Source organism: Lissotriton vulgaris, chromosome 9 (assembly GCF_964263255.1).
Source record: "Lissotriton vulgaris chromosome 9, aLisVul1.2, whole genome shotgun sequence".
Lineage (NCBI taxonomy): Eukaryota > Metazoa > Chordata > Amphibia > Caudata > Salamandridae > Lissotriton > Lissotriton vulgaris.
Window position 1 is genome coordinate 1,027,101,758 of NC_141697.1, and position 18,284 is coordinate 1,027,120,041.

General features: G+C 45.0%; 1 protein-coding gene across 3 annotated transcripts in view; it reads left to right on the top strand.

Annotated features, from left to right (window-relative positions):
- The window catches only part of ECM2 (extracellular matrix protein 2), a 187,479-nt gene that overhangs the window by 71,896 nt on the left and 97,299 nt on the right, over window positions 1-18,284 (top strand). For all 3 annotated transcript variants that reach the window (XM_086938934.1, XM_086938933.1, XM_086938935.1), the window contains exons 5-6: window positions 7,374-7,489; window positions 8,731-8,866. In XM_086938934.1, the coding sequence (XP_086795060.1) occupies window positions 7,374-7,489; window positions 8,731-8,866 (252 nt within the window). The remainder of the gene's footprint in view (window positions 1-7,373; window positions 7,490-8,730; window positions 8,867-18,284) is intronic.

Sequence of the window (18,284 nt, forward strand, 5' to 3'; positions counted from 1 at the left end):
CCGAACTCAGCGCTCTACTCAAGAAACCAACAGCGGACCCCACCGACCTCAAGAATTACCGCCCCATCTCGCTTCTCCCGTTTCCAGCCAAAGTCATCGAGAAGACCGTCAACAAGCAGATGGCCGCCTTCCTCGAGACGAACGGATCCCTCGACCCCTCACAGTCCGGCTTCCGAGCCAAACACAGCACCGAGACCGCCCTCATCGCCGCCACCGATGACATCCGAGCCCTGATGGACAAGGGAGAAACAGCGGCCCTCATCCTCCTAGACCTCTCCGCGGCATTCGACACGGTCTGCCACCGCACCCTAATACAGCGCCTCAGCAACATCGGAATCCAGGACAAGGCGCTGGAATGGATCATCTCCTTCCTCGACGGAAGAACACAGCGAGTCCGCCTACCACCGTACAAGTCAGAGGCCTCCGAAGTCATCTGCGGCGTTCCCCAAGGATCATCCCTGAGCCCAACCCTCTTCAACGTCTACATGAGCCCCCTCGCGGCCATCGTACGCAAACACCACCTCAGCATCATCTCCTACGCCGACGACACCCAGCTGATCCTCTCCCTGACCAACGACCCCGCCGCCGCCAGAGCCAACCTGCACGAAGGGATGAGAGAGGTAGCCGAGTGGATGACGACCAGCCGCCTGAAACTGAACTCGGACAAGACGGAGGTCCTCATCCTGGGCTCCTCACCCTCCGCCTGGGGCGACTCCTGGTGGCCTCCCGCCCTGGGCACCGCACCCAAACCGACAGACCATGCACGAAACCTGGGCTTCATCCTGGACTCCTCCCTCTCCATGACCAGGCAAGTCAACAGCGTCTCCTCGGCGTGCTTCAACATCCTACGCATGCTACGAAAGATCTTCTGGTGGATCCCCACAGAGACCAGGAAGACCGTCACCCAGGCCCTCGTCACCAGCCGACTGGACTACGGCAACGCCCTCTACGCCGGGATCACCGCCAAGCTCCAGAAGAGACTCCAGCGGATCCAAAACGCCTCAGCCAGACTCATCCTCGACATCCCACGATTCAGCCACATATCCGGACATCTGAGAGACCTTCACTGGCTCCCCATCAACAAGAGAATCACCTTCCGCCTCCTCACCCACGCACACAAAGCCCTACACGACCAAGGCCCGAGCTACCTCAACAGCCGAGTCAACTTCTACGCTCCCAAACGCCACCTCCGATCAGCCAACCACGCCCTCGCCGCCGTCCCCCGCATCCGAAGAGCGACTACAGGAGGAAGGTCCTTCTCCTACCTGGCCGCCAAGACCTGGAACTCCCTCCCGTCCGACCTACGCCTGACCCAAGACCACCTCTCCTTCAGGAAGAAGCTGAAGACCTGGCTGTTCGAGCAGTAGCGGCACCCCCCCCCCCCCAAGCGCCTTGAGACCCTACGGGTATGTAGCGCGCTTTACAAGTGTCACTGATTGATTGATTGATTGACTCTACTCGCCACGCTATTCCACTGTATGCCACTTCACTCTGTCAGTCCACTCTAAGCTATTCCATGGTATGCCATTTCGATGTACACTACTCCTCTCTAAGACACTCCAATGTATACTATTCCACTCTACCCCACTCCACTGTATGACACTCCAGTGGAGGCACTCCACAGTGCTCCACTACACCACAACTTCACTGCACAATACTCCACTCTATGCTATTCCACTGTTTGCCACTCAACTGCACTCCACGCCACTGTATGCTACTTCACTGTATGCCATTGCACTCTATGCCAATCCGCTCTACCCTATTCCACTGTGTACTACTCCACTCAACGCCATTCCACTGTATGCTATTTTACTGTAAACAACTCCACTCTGTGCCACTCTACTGTAAGCCACTCCAATCTATGATACTCCACTATAACCCAATCCACTGCATGGTATACCACTGTACACAACTACACTCCATGCCGCTCCACTATAAGCTATTCCACTCTACCCCACTGCACTGAATGCAACTGTAGTCTACGCCCCTTGACTGTACGCCACTCCACTCCACACTCCTCCTCTACGCTATTCCACTCCACACCACTTCACTGTGCAACACTCCACTGTATGATACCCCACTCTACACCACTCCATTATGTGCAATTCCACTCTATGCCATTTAGCTGTACACTACTCCACTCTATGCCCATCTGCTCTATGCCATTCCATTGTTTGCAACTCCACTCTATGCTGCTCCACTCTATGGTATTTTACTCTATCCCACTCTACTGTACACCACTCCAGTGTATGCCACTACACTGTACCCCACTACACTATATGCTACTGCACTCTACGTTGTACCACTCTATACCACTGCACTGTGTGCCTGTCCAATCTATGCTATTCCACTGTTTGTCACTCCACACCATTCCACTGTACACTATTCCACTGTATAGCACTCCACTCTATGCTATTTCCCTGTGCCCCACTCCACTGTATTCTATTTCACTCTATCCCACTCCACTGTATGTCACTCCGGACTAGGACACTCCAATATACGCCACTCCACTGTACGCTACTCCACTCTATGCTATTCCACTGTGTGCAACTCCACTCTATGCTTTTCTACCATATGCTTTTCCACCATATTGTACGCCACTCCAGCGTACGCCACACCAATCTACACCACTCTACTGTACGCCACTCCACTCAAAACTATTCCACTACATGCCACTCCACTATGTGCTATTCCAGTGTGCGCCACTCCACACCATCCCACTGTATGCCACAACACTCTACGCCATGACACTGTACACCACGATATTCTAGGATACCACACTGTACGACAGAACACTATCCAGCACTAGACTCTAAGCCATTCCAGTATACGCCTCTAAAGTCTACTCGGCTCTATGAATCTTCACTCCACTGTTAGACACTCTACGACCCTCCACTCTACCAAACTCTATGCCAATCTATACAACTCCCCTGTACAACTCTGTACTCCAGTCTGTGTCACTATACAACACTGTAGTCTACTTTTTGCAACTCTATCAGACTGTACTCCATTCTACAACACTCCACACAACTTCCTCTATGCCACTGCACCAGGATTTACTCCACTCTACTCAACTTTACTTGACTCCACTTCACTCTACACCACTCCACTCAATGGCACTGTATGCCACTCAACTCTGCAACACTCTGTCATTCTACTGTGCCACACTATACTCTACTCTAGCTCACTACACTCTACAACACTGTACTCAACTCTTTGCCAATCCATTAGTCTCCACTCTAGAACACTTTCCCTCAATCTATGACACTGCATACCACTCCAGGTGCATCACCCCACTCCAATCTATAATACGTTACTCCACTCTACGCTATGCCGCCACATTGTATTCTACTTCATTGCACTCCACTATCTTACACTGTAGTTCACTCTACGCTACGCCACACCACTCAACTCGACTACAGCGTATGCCAGTTTACCCTACACTATGCACAACTATATAATAGTCCAATGTATGCTGCACCACTCCACTCTACTGTCCTGTACTGCACTCTCTAAACCTGCACTCCACAGCACTCTACTGCCACTATATTCCACTGTATGACACTGTACTACACTGTATGGCCCTACAGTCTACTTACAACACACTCTACTCCACTCTAAGACTCACTACCCAACAACCTCTATGCCATTTGAACTCACTTTACTCCACTGTAACCTATAACAAACTATTCCACACTACTCCACTGTACTCCACTACTCAACTGTACACCACTCCCCTTTATGCAACTTTATGCCACTAGACTCTACAGCACTCTATACCACACCACTCTACAATACTTTACAACACTGTACTGTATTCCACTCCACTCTAGAACACTCTTCTCCACTCTATTCCACTCCACGGTACTCAACTAAATTATACTTTTTAACATTCTACAACATGCCACTCCACTCTACAGTACCATACAACACTCTACTCTATGACACTTAAGTACACTGTTTGATAAACCAGGCCACTCTGCTCCACTCCACACCACTCCTCTGTACAACATAACACTCCACATATTAGAGTTTACTCCACTCTATCCTACACAACTCCACTGTACTTTACACCCACTCTATGCCAGCGTTCAACATTCCACTCTAAGCCAGTCCACTGTATGACACCCTACTGTGCTCTAGGCAACTCCACTCTACAAGACTCACCTACACTCTATGCCACTAAATGACACCTTACTCTGCTCTATACCCATCCACTCTATGATACGGTGCTACACTGTATAACACTCTAGCACATGCCACTCTACTCATGTCTAGAGCACGCCACACCACTATATGACACAGTGCTCCACTCTATGACACTCTCCTACAGTATGTGACAATATGCCACTGTATGACACACCACTCTGTGACACTCCACTATATGATAATACACTGTACAATACTCTCCACCACTCTACTGGTTGACACTCCACTCCACAACTCTGAACTGTACAACACTTTACTTAACTGTACTTCACTATGTACAGCTCTCTTCAGCACTCTATGCCGCTATACAAGACTATACTCAATGACTCTCCACAACACTGTAGTCGGTGACACTCCACTGTACGACACTCAACTGTTCTGTATGACACACAAATCCACTGTACAACACGCGACTCCACTCAACAATACTCCACTCCACTATACAACAAACTACGCCACTCTGTTGTATAACACATTACTTCACTATATCTAATGTCACTCCACTCTACTCCCCTCTTCAAAACTAGACTCCATAACAGTATACAATGATCAATTAAATGACACCCAGCACTACAATTTGAAACACATTTTTATTTAAAACAAAAAACCATTAAAAATAAATGAAAAAACAAAGGTTAATGATAACTTGTTGTTCAGGAAATTGTATTTGGTCTTGTATACACACCCAACTTAAACTATGTAAAATTCTAAAGTTATAGTTCCAACTTAAATTTATAATTTATGCACCACCAGTTATAACTTAAATTTATAATTTACGCACAACCTTCAATTTACTACAGGTCGCGCATCTCCATATACAGTCTTGTGACTTCACTCGCCACACTACATTAATTATAACTCACCACTCTACCATGCACTGTGTTCTCTAAAAGGATGATATTTGAGAATGAAATAATTTCACATGCTATAAGTCCTATACTATGTAAGGGTATAACGACATCAACCTGTAACTACTGTGTGCTCGAGAAATAGTTTGGGATGGCTTGCTATTACAAATATGGAAAGGCAGAAAAAACACATATTTAGGAAGTGATTCAAAATAATAATGGAGGAGAGACAACCTTCAATCACCAAACTAGGTGGGCTAGCCCAGCTCTGTCATATTAGTCATACCATCATATTGGACAGACAATCTAATGAGTATTATCATATTCCATTATTTAAAATGTTCTAGAGTATATATTGCACATGCACTCAAACCCAACATCTGTGTATCCATTAAAGCAAATTGCATCAGCAATTGTACTCTATCTTCTGCACTATTATGTGGACTTGATAGTCTTAAAGAAAGTTGTTAAACATGATATAAGTGATGTTAATGTGCCCAAATATGGCACAGTCATTACAACATATATAATAGGACAGACAACAGTCGCTTCTCATATTGGATGCAATAACTATGACATATTATGCGGGCAATTTAAAAAGGGTGTTGCCTTGTTAGGCAGTTTTGGAATGTGCTCATATATGGTAGAATAACATTTCCACCCACTAACTATTGACCCTTTTCATATACAAGATTGGATATAATCATAGATATCATCATAAAGAAGTTTGTTGAGAACGAAACACATTGGCTGGTTTTTAAGAGAACATAGGCACATAGGAAACAAATCAAATAAATAAAGAAACATTGTGAAAACTTCGAAACCTATTGTGATTACATTGATGATGATATAGCATGAGACCCCCAGCTTGGAACTTGCTCTTTCAAAATGATAAATTTGAACAATTGTTGACTAGCAACCCGCTGGGAGAGAGAATGTCAGCCAAGCTTCAGACTGGAAAGCAATCCAACTGACCTGTGTTAATGAAAGGGGTTTCACTTAAGTAATGCAATTGACTTGAACTAAATAAAATGGCTTTCCTGGTGTAGCAACCGCTGAAGGTTAAAAGAAGGCTCTACCGATATGCAATTTATTCTTGTCCTTGGGATGAAAAACTAAACAGGATGCAAGGTGTCTAAATGCCTAGAATAGATTTCCCCTTACTTGTGCTTTATCACATATGCCAGGAATTTTAGTCAAACTGAGTGGATAGCATGCTCTAATGGGCAGATGTAATATTTTTTTAGGTAGAGTACTGCAGCAACTGCAAATGCTGCGCTGCACTATGTTAAAAGGCAAGAGGGGTAGAGCGTCCTATTTACTAAAATAAGGCACTGTCCTCCCCTCTCACTAGTGTTGGCGCTGAAATACGTTGCTGTGCGCCACAGAGACACCTTTGAGCATTGGTGCAAGGTTGTCTCCACGAGTCTAGAATAGATTTTGTACTGGAAGAAACACTTCCAGTACAAAATACTATGCACAGACTCACTTTAACCATTTTTCCACTTTACTTTATTTAATAAATTGGGTTTAGTGTGAGAAACCTTGGGTGGTTGCATGGTAACGCCCATGTACCACCCTTGGTATGGCTTAAAGTAATGCAGTGCTATGCGCTGCTCCGCATTACTTTTCTGTTTAGCACTGGAAAGTAAATTGAGAAAAAAAGATTTAGCGCCAATTTGCATCACTTTTGTGACGCAAACAAAGTACAAAATCTTAGTAAATCTCCCACTTAGTCTCCTTCCGCAGAGAATGACAGGAGGATTAGGGCACCCTGACATTTATTCAGGTGCCATACTTCTCTACAGCAGGACTGAATAGACCATGCAGGCACCAAGTCATTGTGCACATGTATTTATTGTCAGGCTAAGAATTGTTCTTCATTCATCTGAAAACTAAAGACAGCTACATCTAAATGCAAACCAGTAAAAAAGTTCCTCAAAGCAGGCCTGAAGAAAAAGAGAGAAAATTGCAGTGACATCTATGAACCAGGCCCACAATGTAGCCAGTTGAAGACATCTTAGTCCCTGCTGTGTTTGAGACAACATAATTTAAATAAGCTGGTCCAGAATGCATGTATATCACAACCAACTCGAGAAACAGGATATAGTGTGCAATTGCACTATATGTACATAACGTCAGTGCAACATTGTGTATCTATTAATCTTAAATTATGAGTCTTAAGCCCATTCACATATTAAGAAACCAACACATCCAGAGTTGCACGATTCATTGTTATCACAATCTCATATCTAACATGATTTAAAAAGGCTGATATCTTAAATTCACACAAACATTTTTTATCATTTCCCGTAGGAAATTCCATAACTTTAATCCCAAATGAAGCATTTCATGGAATGCCAAACTTGGAGAGGATCAATCTGGGAAAAAACAACCTCACTACACTCAACATTGGTCCAGGAGCTTTCTCAGTAAGATGTTTTATTTTATTACGCTTAAACAAGAAAAAGTGACTTATAGACCTCTATTTTGCCCTTGGTTGAAGGAGTTTTTATGACAGTGGTGTCTTTCCTACATGATTTGGATACAGGAAGTGGGTGTTGCAGCAGTTATTTGTGGATTTATCTCTGCTCTTCTTCCATTCTACTGCGTGGTTTAGATGTGCACAGAGGGACATTGCATTTGGAGCATGGTAAGCTCACACCACCATCTTCTCTGGGCTGGTGGAGCCACTCTTTCTAGAACAAGCAAACCTCAGGGAATCCCACTACTTGACTACACATGCACAGCTGGTCATTACAGAAGAGCAGAGGACCACCAACCATGGAAGGGGAATAGAAGATGCTCCCCACTGTCCCTCAGATAGCAAACTACTCAAAGTACACCCATTGGCCTGTCAGATTGTCCATGAGGATCTGTCTGCCTAAATGTTCTGAGCTTGGCAAATGTTCTCATTTGTACACCCTTTGTGGCCTCAGGTCAAAATGAAATAGCCATTCCACCTCCCAGCCTGATGGTCATGAAGAGGGTGGAGGCCTGATGAATGTTAGTCAAGGCCTAGGTGTTTCCAGCTGCCATGCTAGCAACATATTGAAAGCAAATTTAATGTAGGAACCAATGTCTACTTGCAAACATTAGCATGAACAAACCTCCTCTTGTGAGAAGCTGCCTTATAAATCTTTCTCTGTAGATAAGTAGTTTTGATTGAAATGCCATAGACATAAAAGGTAAGTAATCAAAGCCTTTAGATTTTTTTCAAAATAAGTACTTGCTGCAGTGTAAATGTATAGACTAAAAATATGCATTGATTGCTTGAATTGGAATTATTTTTACTAATTCAGACTGCCAATAAGCATGCTACTGTGCTCTCCTATCTTTTTATGTGTGGAGACTCCGCAGTCATAAAGGTACTACTAGTAAAATACATTTGTGAATAGAAAACAATTGTAAAATTGCAGAAATGTGTACATTTACCTTTCTGAATCATGCCCTATATGTTCAAATGTCACCAAAAATCGTCATTTAGGTATAGGAAAAATTGGAAAGTAATAAAGTAACATAATATATCGAGTAATAGGTCTTTAATGTCTAGAATCTGAGCCTAAACATTCTGTTTACATCATAGTTATGTTCTGAGTCTATCAATGCAATAACTACAAGCCATGTGTCTGTCTGACTCTGTAATAAATGCACAACTGATATATCTTTTAAGACACTAAAGCATTTAAAGAGATTGTACCTGGATGGAAATTCATTGGTGCAGATCCCAACACACCTGCCATCAACCCTGGAAGAGCTGAAGCTGAATGATAACAACATACGTTCGATTGATGATGTCATTTTACAAGGTACTTTACGCATGCCTAGTTATTGTAATATATAAAACAGAAACACTGTGTTCATCTTGATTGGAAAAGTGGCTGTGGAGCAGAGAATCTCAGCAGTTAAAAGGAAAACTAGTTTTAATAGTTTTTGAACAATGTACAACATGCCTCAAATTAGTGCCTTTTCAATTGAAAACTCTGGAGACCTAGTTTTAAAAGCTGAACTATTGTTCTATCTTATTTTCCATAATTGCTCTTGTTTTAAGAAGGAGAGCTATCCTTGTGTTACAGTGATCTTAGAGGCTGGGGCTCTCGAGAATGGTGATATCCTTGCATAGATCCTACCATTTCAGAATTGAGACAGCAATCAAATTTCTTTGTTTGCACATATCAGTAGCCTTAGAACTCTCCCAATTGTGCACTTTTCTCCTGTGCTTAATTAAGAGCGTGTGTAAAATACACTGTATTCCTTTTAAACTCAGACGTTATGACTTTGGGCTTGATGTGGCAGAGGACATTTACTCTGCCATCCTGACGGATTAATTCAAGATGACCTCCATCCCAGCAGCCATCATGGTAGTTCCTTACAATGTAAACAACTTTTGTTTTTCTCAAACAAGCAAAGTGTGAGCTTGATTCATAAAAACAAAGCAATATTAACCACCACTCTCTGGGAGTTTTCTTTAAATATTATATCCCCAACATTATTTAAAAAATATCACCCCATCCAGTGTAGATTTTCTATTATTAACTCCGATGTGGCAACTTTTTGTAAACGGTTTTTAGGATATGATATTAAAGTCAGACAGTATTCTGACAATTAAAGTTTGGTACCATATCTGGACAGTTAGGCCACATATTCTCCCTTTCTGTTTTGCAGGTTTAACTTCTTCTGAATACCTCTGTTCAGGTAATGAATATATCAGGTAGGGAAAGCACAATATTTCCCTGAAGCTTGAAAAAGAGATGGATAGCAGGTACTACTTACACTCAATTTGGAGAACAGGAACTTAGCTGGATGACAGTCATCCAAGATAAATTAGTACTAGAAAACTAGTAAGGGCATGTGAAGTTGCAAAGTCTGTTGACTCACAACTTCACCAATCTCACTGGAGCAATAGTGAAAGTACCTCTGCCTGTCTCTGCTCTATGGGGATACACAGCTGTAGAAGTGCATTTGGCTCAAATAGGGGCAGTGGTTAGTATGTGCCCTAAGACAAGAGTCTCACATTGAGGAGAATCACCCTATAGGCATCCCCATCTCAGCTGAATAATTAAAGTACATATAGTGGGCCCTTCTAGAGGTGTTCTACATCTGATATATCTTATGCCAAAGCAGCTCTGGCTACTCTTCATTTTGTCCCACCAACATAATTTAGCGCCAGGCTGGGGTAGCGGAACACACTTATCATCACTGAGAGTAGGGGGCGTTAGCCAATCATACCCACACTCGAGATAACCACAATTATCCCATCCCATTACATACCCAACTGGAGTGCCTTTAACATCCCTCTCCCCCACTGAGAAACTGACAAGACTTTTGTAATCTTTGATAGCCACCTGCTAAAAAGATATAGTGAACCCACTACATATAGTGAAGGAGATCTCCTATGAGTTCCGAATTTGCTGGTTAACATTATAAACTTGCCTCGTACCCAAGTTCACCTAAAGTCCAATGACCTTTCAAATTATCTTTCATACCCCCATCTGGCATCCTGTGGAAGATCATTAAGAAGGCCATCACCAACACTTTTATAAGATAAAAAGCAATGCATTCCTTCAAGGCTACCAGTCTGAATTTAGACTCAATACAATATGGAGACTATCCGAATGGTTGATGACAGCCTACAGATCTATGGCAACATGACCTCTGCTGCCTCCTCATGGTAGACCACTCTGCAGCCTTAGAAGCCATTGAACTGTGCTTGGCATTCTCACATGCGGAATCATCTGTGATGGTGTTGTGCTTCAATGGTTCGAGTCCTACCTGGAGAACGCAGTCATCTGGGTAAGATGAATACCTCCTGATATGAGTGCATTTCTATCTCCTGTGGTGTCCCGCGAGTTTCCATTCTCTACTACATGAACTTCACCCTGAGTATGGTCTCCCAGGAGTCCTTCAGTCTGATCAGGACATCAGAATCCAGCAGTATAGAGGCTGTAATGCTGTGATCTAAGCTTGGATGTACAAGGTATACTTCAAAATGAACCTATCCAAGAAAGGGTCTGTGTTCGTTACCAATGATTACAAACAAAAGATACATGATGCTGCCTCCCTGAGACGAATCTTGATATCTTTTCTCCTAAATGTGTTTGCAGGGCTAAGTTCATGGACTTCTATACTCATAACAGCTTTTGCTCCGGATCTCACGTTGAGCAGAAGATGGAGACTGGCATATCAGTACTGCAATGTAAAGAAAAAAGGGGTCCCCACTACAAGATAACTTGCTGGAGGCAGGGATATTATACATAAATTGTAAAGAGAGCTGGGGCAATAAATACTTAATAGATCAAGATACGATGCACATACTTAGACAAACGAATAGACAAATGAATGCAAAAAATTGACAAATATACTTATTAATTGTTATGTAAAAGAAAGATATCACTATATATATATATATATATATATATATATATATATATATATATATATATATATATATATTACCTACTGGCGTGTCGCCAGTAGGTATATATAGTTCGGATTTTTTGTCTATGGAACTTTTGAAAATTCTATGTCTAATAACTTTGGCGTTTGTGGACGGAATTGGCTGAAATTTTCAGGAAAATGGCACATTTTGTTTCTGAGCAGCCCCTGAAAATTTGGGGGGGTTTCGTCAAGGGGGGGCCGAGAAAAAAGGGGGGTCCCAAAACGCGTTTTCCCCATGTTAATTTCCATAGGGCCTTTGGCCTCACTTTTAGCTCGAACGGCTGAATGGATTTGCACGAAACTTGGCAAAATTGTAGGGACTGTTAGCCCGATGTGCCTTTGCTAGGTCTCAATATATGTGCTCCAGTGGATTTTGAGAAATTAACGTTCAAAACAAGATATATATCTGTAACAGCGCTCCGGGCTGCGCTCCGGTCCGCTTACTTTTCGCGAAACTGAACTTTGCGATGCGAAGCTGATTGGCTCCCCGGTGTCTGTCAACATTCTAAACAGTCCGGAGCGGCCGCCATCTTATCTCTCGGTAGGATCGAGAGAGAAGAAGAGGTGAAAAACGAAGGGGGAATTTAATGAAAGGGGGCAAGGTATACCCCTCTTGACCCCCTAGGAATGTTGTTGGGGTTATTAAAGGGTCCCGTGGGGAAAATAAAAAAAAAATTATTTTTCACGGTAGAAGCGCTTCCCGGGCCGCGAACTGGGCCGCAAACTGGTAGCGAAACGGGAATTCGCCATTTTGTGCTTCGTTTTAATTAAATTACTAGGTATAAGGGGGTGCGGGAGACGTATCCTAATCCCTTATGTTTTCTGAGGGTGGCTGAGGAGGCTCATATATGTTGATACATGTCTTCCAGCGGCTGTGCGTGAGCTTTTTTTTTTTTTGCTGCGTGACGTCTGTTAACGTTCGATTCAATGGAAATCAGGAAGTGTTGACCGCCAATTTGTCAGTGCGATAAAATATTTTGTTATAAATGAATCCTTATTGATAAACATTGTCTGCGCCATCTTGCCTTTTTTCCAATGCCACAATTTTGTCGTGCACGGCAGCCATTTTAGATGCCAGGCCGGTCCCAGGCTATCACCTAGCCCTGCGGATGTAGTTTATGGCCCCAGCTGTAGAGAATCCAGACATGCCAACCCTCCCGATTCAGGCGTGAGACTACTGATTTCAGTGCTAGTCTCCCGCCTCCCGATTTCTGCAAGCAAAAACCCGGGGGCATATTACCAACAACTAGCGATAATTTTTGTCTCTAACTTGGTTAGAGACAAAAATTATCGCCGCACATCGGCGATTTTTATCGCAGATAAACCTTGCTATTAGCAAGGTTTATCGCAAATGCGATAAAAAACAGCCGCAATGCATGAATATCGCTGAAAAGTCAGCGATATTCATGCATTATCGAGCAAATGCTCTTAGCCATGTTATCCACCTCCCATTGGATAACATGGCTAAGAACTGCTCAGGTCAGGTGTTAGCTTTTGGAGATATTCGCGCTTAGCGCGAATATCTCCAAAAGTTGGTAATAGGAGATAGCGATGTTAGGGACTGTTTCCAGTCGCTAACATCTTGGCACGCCCACTTTGCATGTCATTAGTGATAAATATCACTGACATGCAAAGCGGGGCCCAAGATGGTCGCTATCTCCTTTTAGCTGTCACTAACTGGTGTTAGCGACAGCTTGGTAATAGGGAGATCATTTTCTCTCCACTTTCTTGGCTTTTAAAGCCAAAAAAGCGGAGATAAACCCCCTTGATAATATGCCCCACTATTCCTCGGGGGTTTCAGCTGACAAGGCTTGGTATTGTGTTACGTGGTAATTTTTCCAGGAAACGTCAGAGGGTCGATGCAGGGGTTCTAGAAGGGGTGATAAACCATTTAAGCCTCATGAACAAGCGCATGGTCTTTTAAAGATCTGTGAAGTACTCGGGGCGGCGGTGTGTGTGTGTCCTCTTTCAGGAGCGGGCGGGGGGGGGGCACTGCCAGCAACTTGCCAGGCCAGGCAGTGTTCAACACTTGCATCACCCTTTCTCTGCCTGCTATTGCGCTCCATGCTTCGGAAAGGTAAGAAAAAGAACGTGCATTTGAGTTTGAAATGTCCGATCCTGTAGCAGTACACTTGCAAAGCCCACACATGACAATAACCCGATTCAAGGCCCCATTCACCCGATTTTTTAAAAATATATAGCACTCCAACAAAGTAGGATTATAAAACTTTATTAACTTTTAAATATAACGAACGGAACAAAAACTGTAAAAACATTTAAACATTTTTGACAAAAAAAAGCAACAATGGTCAGAAGCTGTCTTTTGTGCGAATAGTCCCAAGGCAGCACAACGTGCTGAGTTCTGGACGGCACCCAGGTGATGTCACCTGGGTGCCGCACTGGTTTTTGGGATCCTACAATGCAGCTCAGAAAAACAGCGTGGGGCGTCCCGGGTGGTGCGGAGGGAGGCCTCGTCAGTAGCGGTCTGTTGTGCGAATAGTCCCAAGGCAGCAGAACGCGCTGAGATGTGGATGGCACCCAGGTGATGTCCAGTAAACTGCCGCACTGGTTTTGGTATCCTACAATGCTGCTCCGAAAATTGGCGTGGGGCGGCCCAGGGGGGGGGGGGGCGTGGGGGAGGCGGCGTGAACGGGCCTCCCCAGGTGGCGGCCATCCAGCTGAGTTGCGCCCGCTCTTGCGGCTACAGCGTCTCGCTCACCATGTTGTTGAGTTGCTCCCACTCTTGCAGTGCAGCGATAGGCGGCTGCCACAGGACTCTTAAAATGGCGGACGGCTCTTCGGTTTTGGGCCTGGTCCACTAAAATGGCCCTGGGACACCTTGGAACTCGGACGCTTGCCTGCTAGGGCTTGGGCTCCATTCTCGAAAGCGTCCCCTCAGCCGTGAAGATTCTACAAAAGTCTTGGGGGCCCTCGACTCCTGCAGGCTTCCGGTGGGGAGCGGCTGCCATGATTGCTCGCGGAATGACCACGACGGAGCCACGAGATGGTGGTGCTCTCAGGCTGACGCCAGCTTCAGTCTGAATCATCCAGAAACAAGGTGGGGCTTTCATCGTTTGGGAAAAAAAAATGTTCTAAACCAATGAAAAGTGTTATTTTTAGGTCATATGACTAAGCCTTCCATCTTTAGGAAACCAAAAGTAAAATGAACCAATGAAAAGTTTTATAAACAAGTCACATGACCTGTTATGCGGCATAGGGCTACAAAAAGCGTAGAAAATCCGTTGGCACGTGAGGCGGCGTCAGTAGCGGACCGATGTGCGAATAGGCCGAAGGCAGCACAACGCGCCGAGATCCGGATGGCACCGAGTTAGTGTCCAGCAAGTTGCTGCACTGGTGTGGCTATCCTACAATGCTGCGCCGAAAGTCGGCGTGGGGCGCCCCATTGGCCTGTGAGGTCGCGTCAGTCAGTGGGGGCTGTGCGTCTCCCCCAAGATGGAGGCTCCTCGGCTGCAGTGCGGCGCCCCTTATCTTTTCACTCGCCGTCCAACTGAGTTGCGTCCGCACTTGCGGCTACAGTAGGCCGAAGGCAGCACAACGCGCCGAGATCCGGATGGCACCGAGGTGGTGTCCAGCAAATTGCCGCACTGGTGTGGCCATCCTACAATGCTGCGCCGAAAGACGGCGTGTCCAGCTGAGTTTCGGTCACTCTTGCGGTACAGTGACTCGAACGCGCCGAGATCCGGATGGCACCGAGGTGGTGTCCAGCAAGTTGCCGCACTGGTGTGGCCATCCTACAATGCTGCGCCGAAAGTCGGCGTGGGGTGCCCCGTTGGCTTATGAGGTGATGTCAGTAGTGGACCGATGTGTGAATAGGTCGGAACCAGCACAAGGCGCCAAGATCCGAATGGCAAGTCCTGGATGTTGAGTGCCATAGTTGAGAGTTCTGAGCAGTGCTTGTAAGACTGTCTGAAGCTTATTTGCACCTGCTGCAGCTTCACTATTGCCCTGGTGTGGCCAAAGGTCGCACATGACATAGGCGGCCGGCTCCCGAGGTCCGGCGGAACTTTTTTCCTTTTCCTTTTTGCTTCTTGTCCCACAATCCGTTTCATCTGAAGACACGACCAGGTCCCTGAATGTGTGCAGGGGGACGTTATTGATTGAATCAAAATGGCGGCTTGACACAAAGCTGACTCAAGCGTTGCTGTTGATGCTATACAGACAAAAATTGGTTTTCAGTTTGTACATTCTTCAGGATTTTTTTTTCCATCCAAGGCTGATTGAGAGTTTGTAGAAAAATGGCTTCAGATTTTCCACATACTACTCTTCAACATTCTTCCTAAATGTAACAATGTGAGACTCACTAGGAGAACGGCTGTTTATCTTTCCTTTCAAAATGCTGCCAACAATATTTTCTGAATGGAAGACACCATCTTGTAGCATAAAGGGCCGAAAGGGGTTCTGGTCTGGCCGATGGTTGGTGGAGACATTTTGACTATATCTTGGACCTGCCCGGCCTCGCCCAAAATGGCGCCGGTATAAATGGGACTCGTAACTCCTTGTTGTGTACTGGTTGAACAACCTTGATATCACGAGATATGAATGCAGTTTTGATGCTCATGGCGGGCGGGGACGAGAATTGATTGAATATTTCGACATCCCTATTGATATTAAGTTCTGATGTGTTATTGATTACTGTACTATTGAAAGTTCGAATTAACGTCACCCATGGTACTTGCACGCAAATGTATATCTAGATAACTTTTTTGTAAGTGGCCCTGTCGTATTTTAATTACAAAATGTACGTCCACCGATTCCACAACTGTTAGACACCTTAGTTCTTGCAACCTAATGGCTCGCTCGTTACGTTCCTCTATAATGTAAATGTCTCCTCATATACGATTTCAGTTTGCTCCGTGGCCGGCCCACGTGGTTATAGGCCCGTATTTGTATACTGACATTTTCACAATAAAGGTTTTTAAAACAAAACATGGTAGTAGTATTTACATTGGTAAAGTTTTTACTTTTAGTCACTGTTTTCGAATCAGTAAAAGGCAAGTGAAATAAAGCAGTCCAATTACATGACGGATAAAAGGTATAATATGTAGGAACGCAGTAAAGATAAATGGTCAAGGGCAGTTGTGTTTTCCACTCCTGCAACATAAAGTGATCGATAAGAATCTGATAATCAGGCGTATCGGCGACTAAGACAGCAGGCCGAGTCTCTTTTACTCAACGGCTCCGTCATGGAACGAAGAAACGCCCTTTTTCTCGAAAAAGGAATATATTTTACTTGCAGGACAGTTGTAAATTTTCCGGGAAAGTACATTAGCCTGGAATATTATAACATATATGTTTTTTAAAAAAAAGTTCGAAATCAATAAAAAGCGTATTTTTTAGGTCATATGACCAAGCTTTTCATTATTAAAATAACAAAAGTAAAATGAACCAATAAAAAGTTTTATTAACAAGTCACATGACCTGTTATGCTTACGTTACGCGCTGCGCGCCGCGCCCCGGATCACTTCCGGGTGCGCTAACGCGGCGTGTCATATAACGCATTACGCGACAACGTAGGTCAAGAATATAGTCAAAATGTCTCCACCAACCAGCGTTCGGAACACAACCCCTTTCAGCAGTCCAAAAAGTTCTGTAAAATGACAACAGAGGGGACAGGCAACAAGAACCATCAGTCAAAGAGGGGAGGGCAAGTTCTTCTCTACCGGGTCATGTTGGGGCGCTACCGGAACTGATCGAATTGATAGTCTACAGTGTTTCTGGATGTTTCAGACTAAAGCTGGCGTCAGCATGAGAGCACCACCATCTCGTAGGTACGTCGTGGCCATTCCACGAGCAAACATGGCAGCCGCTCCCCACCAGAAGCCTGCGGGAGTCGGGGGCCCCCAAGACTTTTGTAGAATCTTCACGGCTGAGGGGACGCTTTCGAGAATGGGACCCAAGCCCTATCAGGGAAGCGTCCGAGTTCCAAGGTGTCCCAGGGCCATTTTAGTGGACCACGCCCAAATCTGAAGAGCCGGCCGCCATTTTGAGAGTCCTGTGGCAGTCGCTTATCGTTGCATCGCAAGAGCGGGAGCAACTCAACTACATGGTGAGCGAGACGCTGTAGTCGCAAGAGCGGGCGGTAAACAGCTGAATGGCGGAAGAGGCACAGTGTAGCAAAAGCGGGCGGAATGGCAACTAAAACGGTAAAGGGGCGCCCCACTACAGCGTGTCTTCAGGTCAAACGGATTGTGGGACAAGGTCCAGAATAGAAGAGTCATCAAAAGGCAAAAAGTTCCGCCGGCCGCCTATGTCGGGGGCGATCTCAGGCTAAACCGGTGCTATAAGACTTGGGGAGGGGGTCGGAGCCAAGCGTCTTCTCCGAGTCCGTGCCATCACACCGCCCCTCGGGGGCCTCCGTCAAGCGGTTTAGGGAGGTACCATATCACATTGTTTTCAAATGCAGTCAGGTCCACAAACGACACTCACTTACTTTGAGAATAGTGAAGCTGCAGTAGGTGGAAATAAGCTTCAGACAGCGTTACAAGCGCTGCTCAGAACTCTGAACTATGGCACCCAACATCCAGAACTTATGCCATTTGAGAATGGCAGTGACATTGAAGCAACTCAGGGACCAAAACCATTAACGTACTTTCACGTATGAAAATCTTACTTGGGGAGGGGGCAGGAGCGAAGCGCCCCCTCCCAGTCCGCGCCACCACACCGTATGTTGAAAGTCTGAAGCCATCGTTCTACAAACTCAACCAACCTTGGATGGAAAAATCTAGAAAAATTTACAAACTGAAAACCAGTTTTGGTCTGCATAGCATC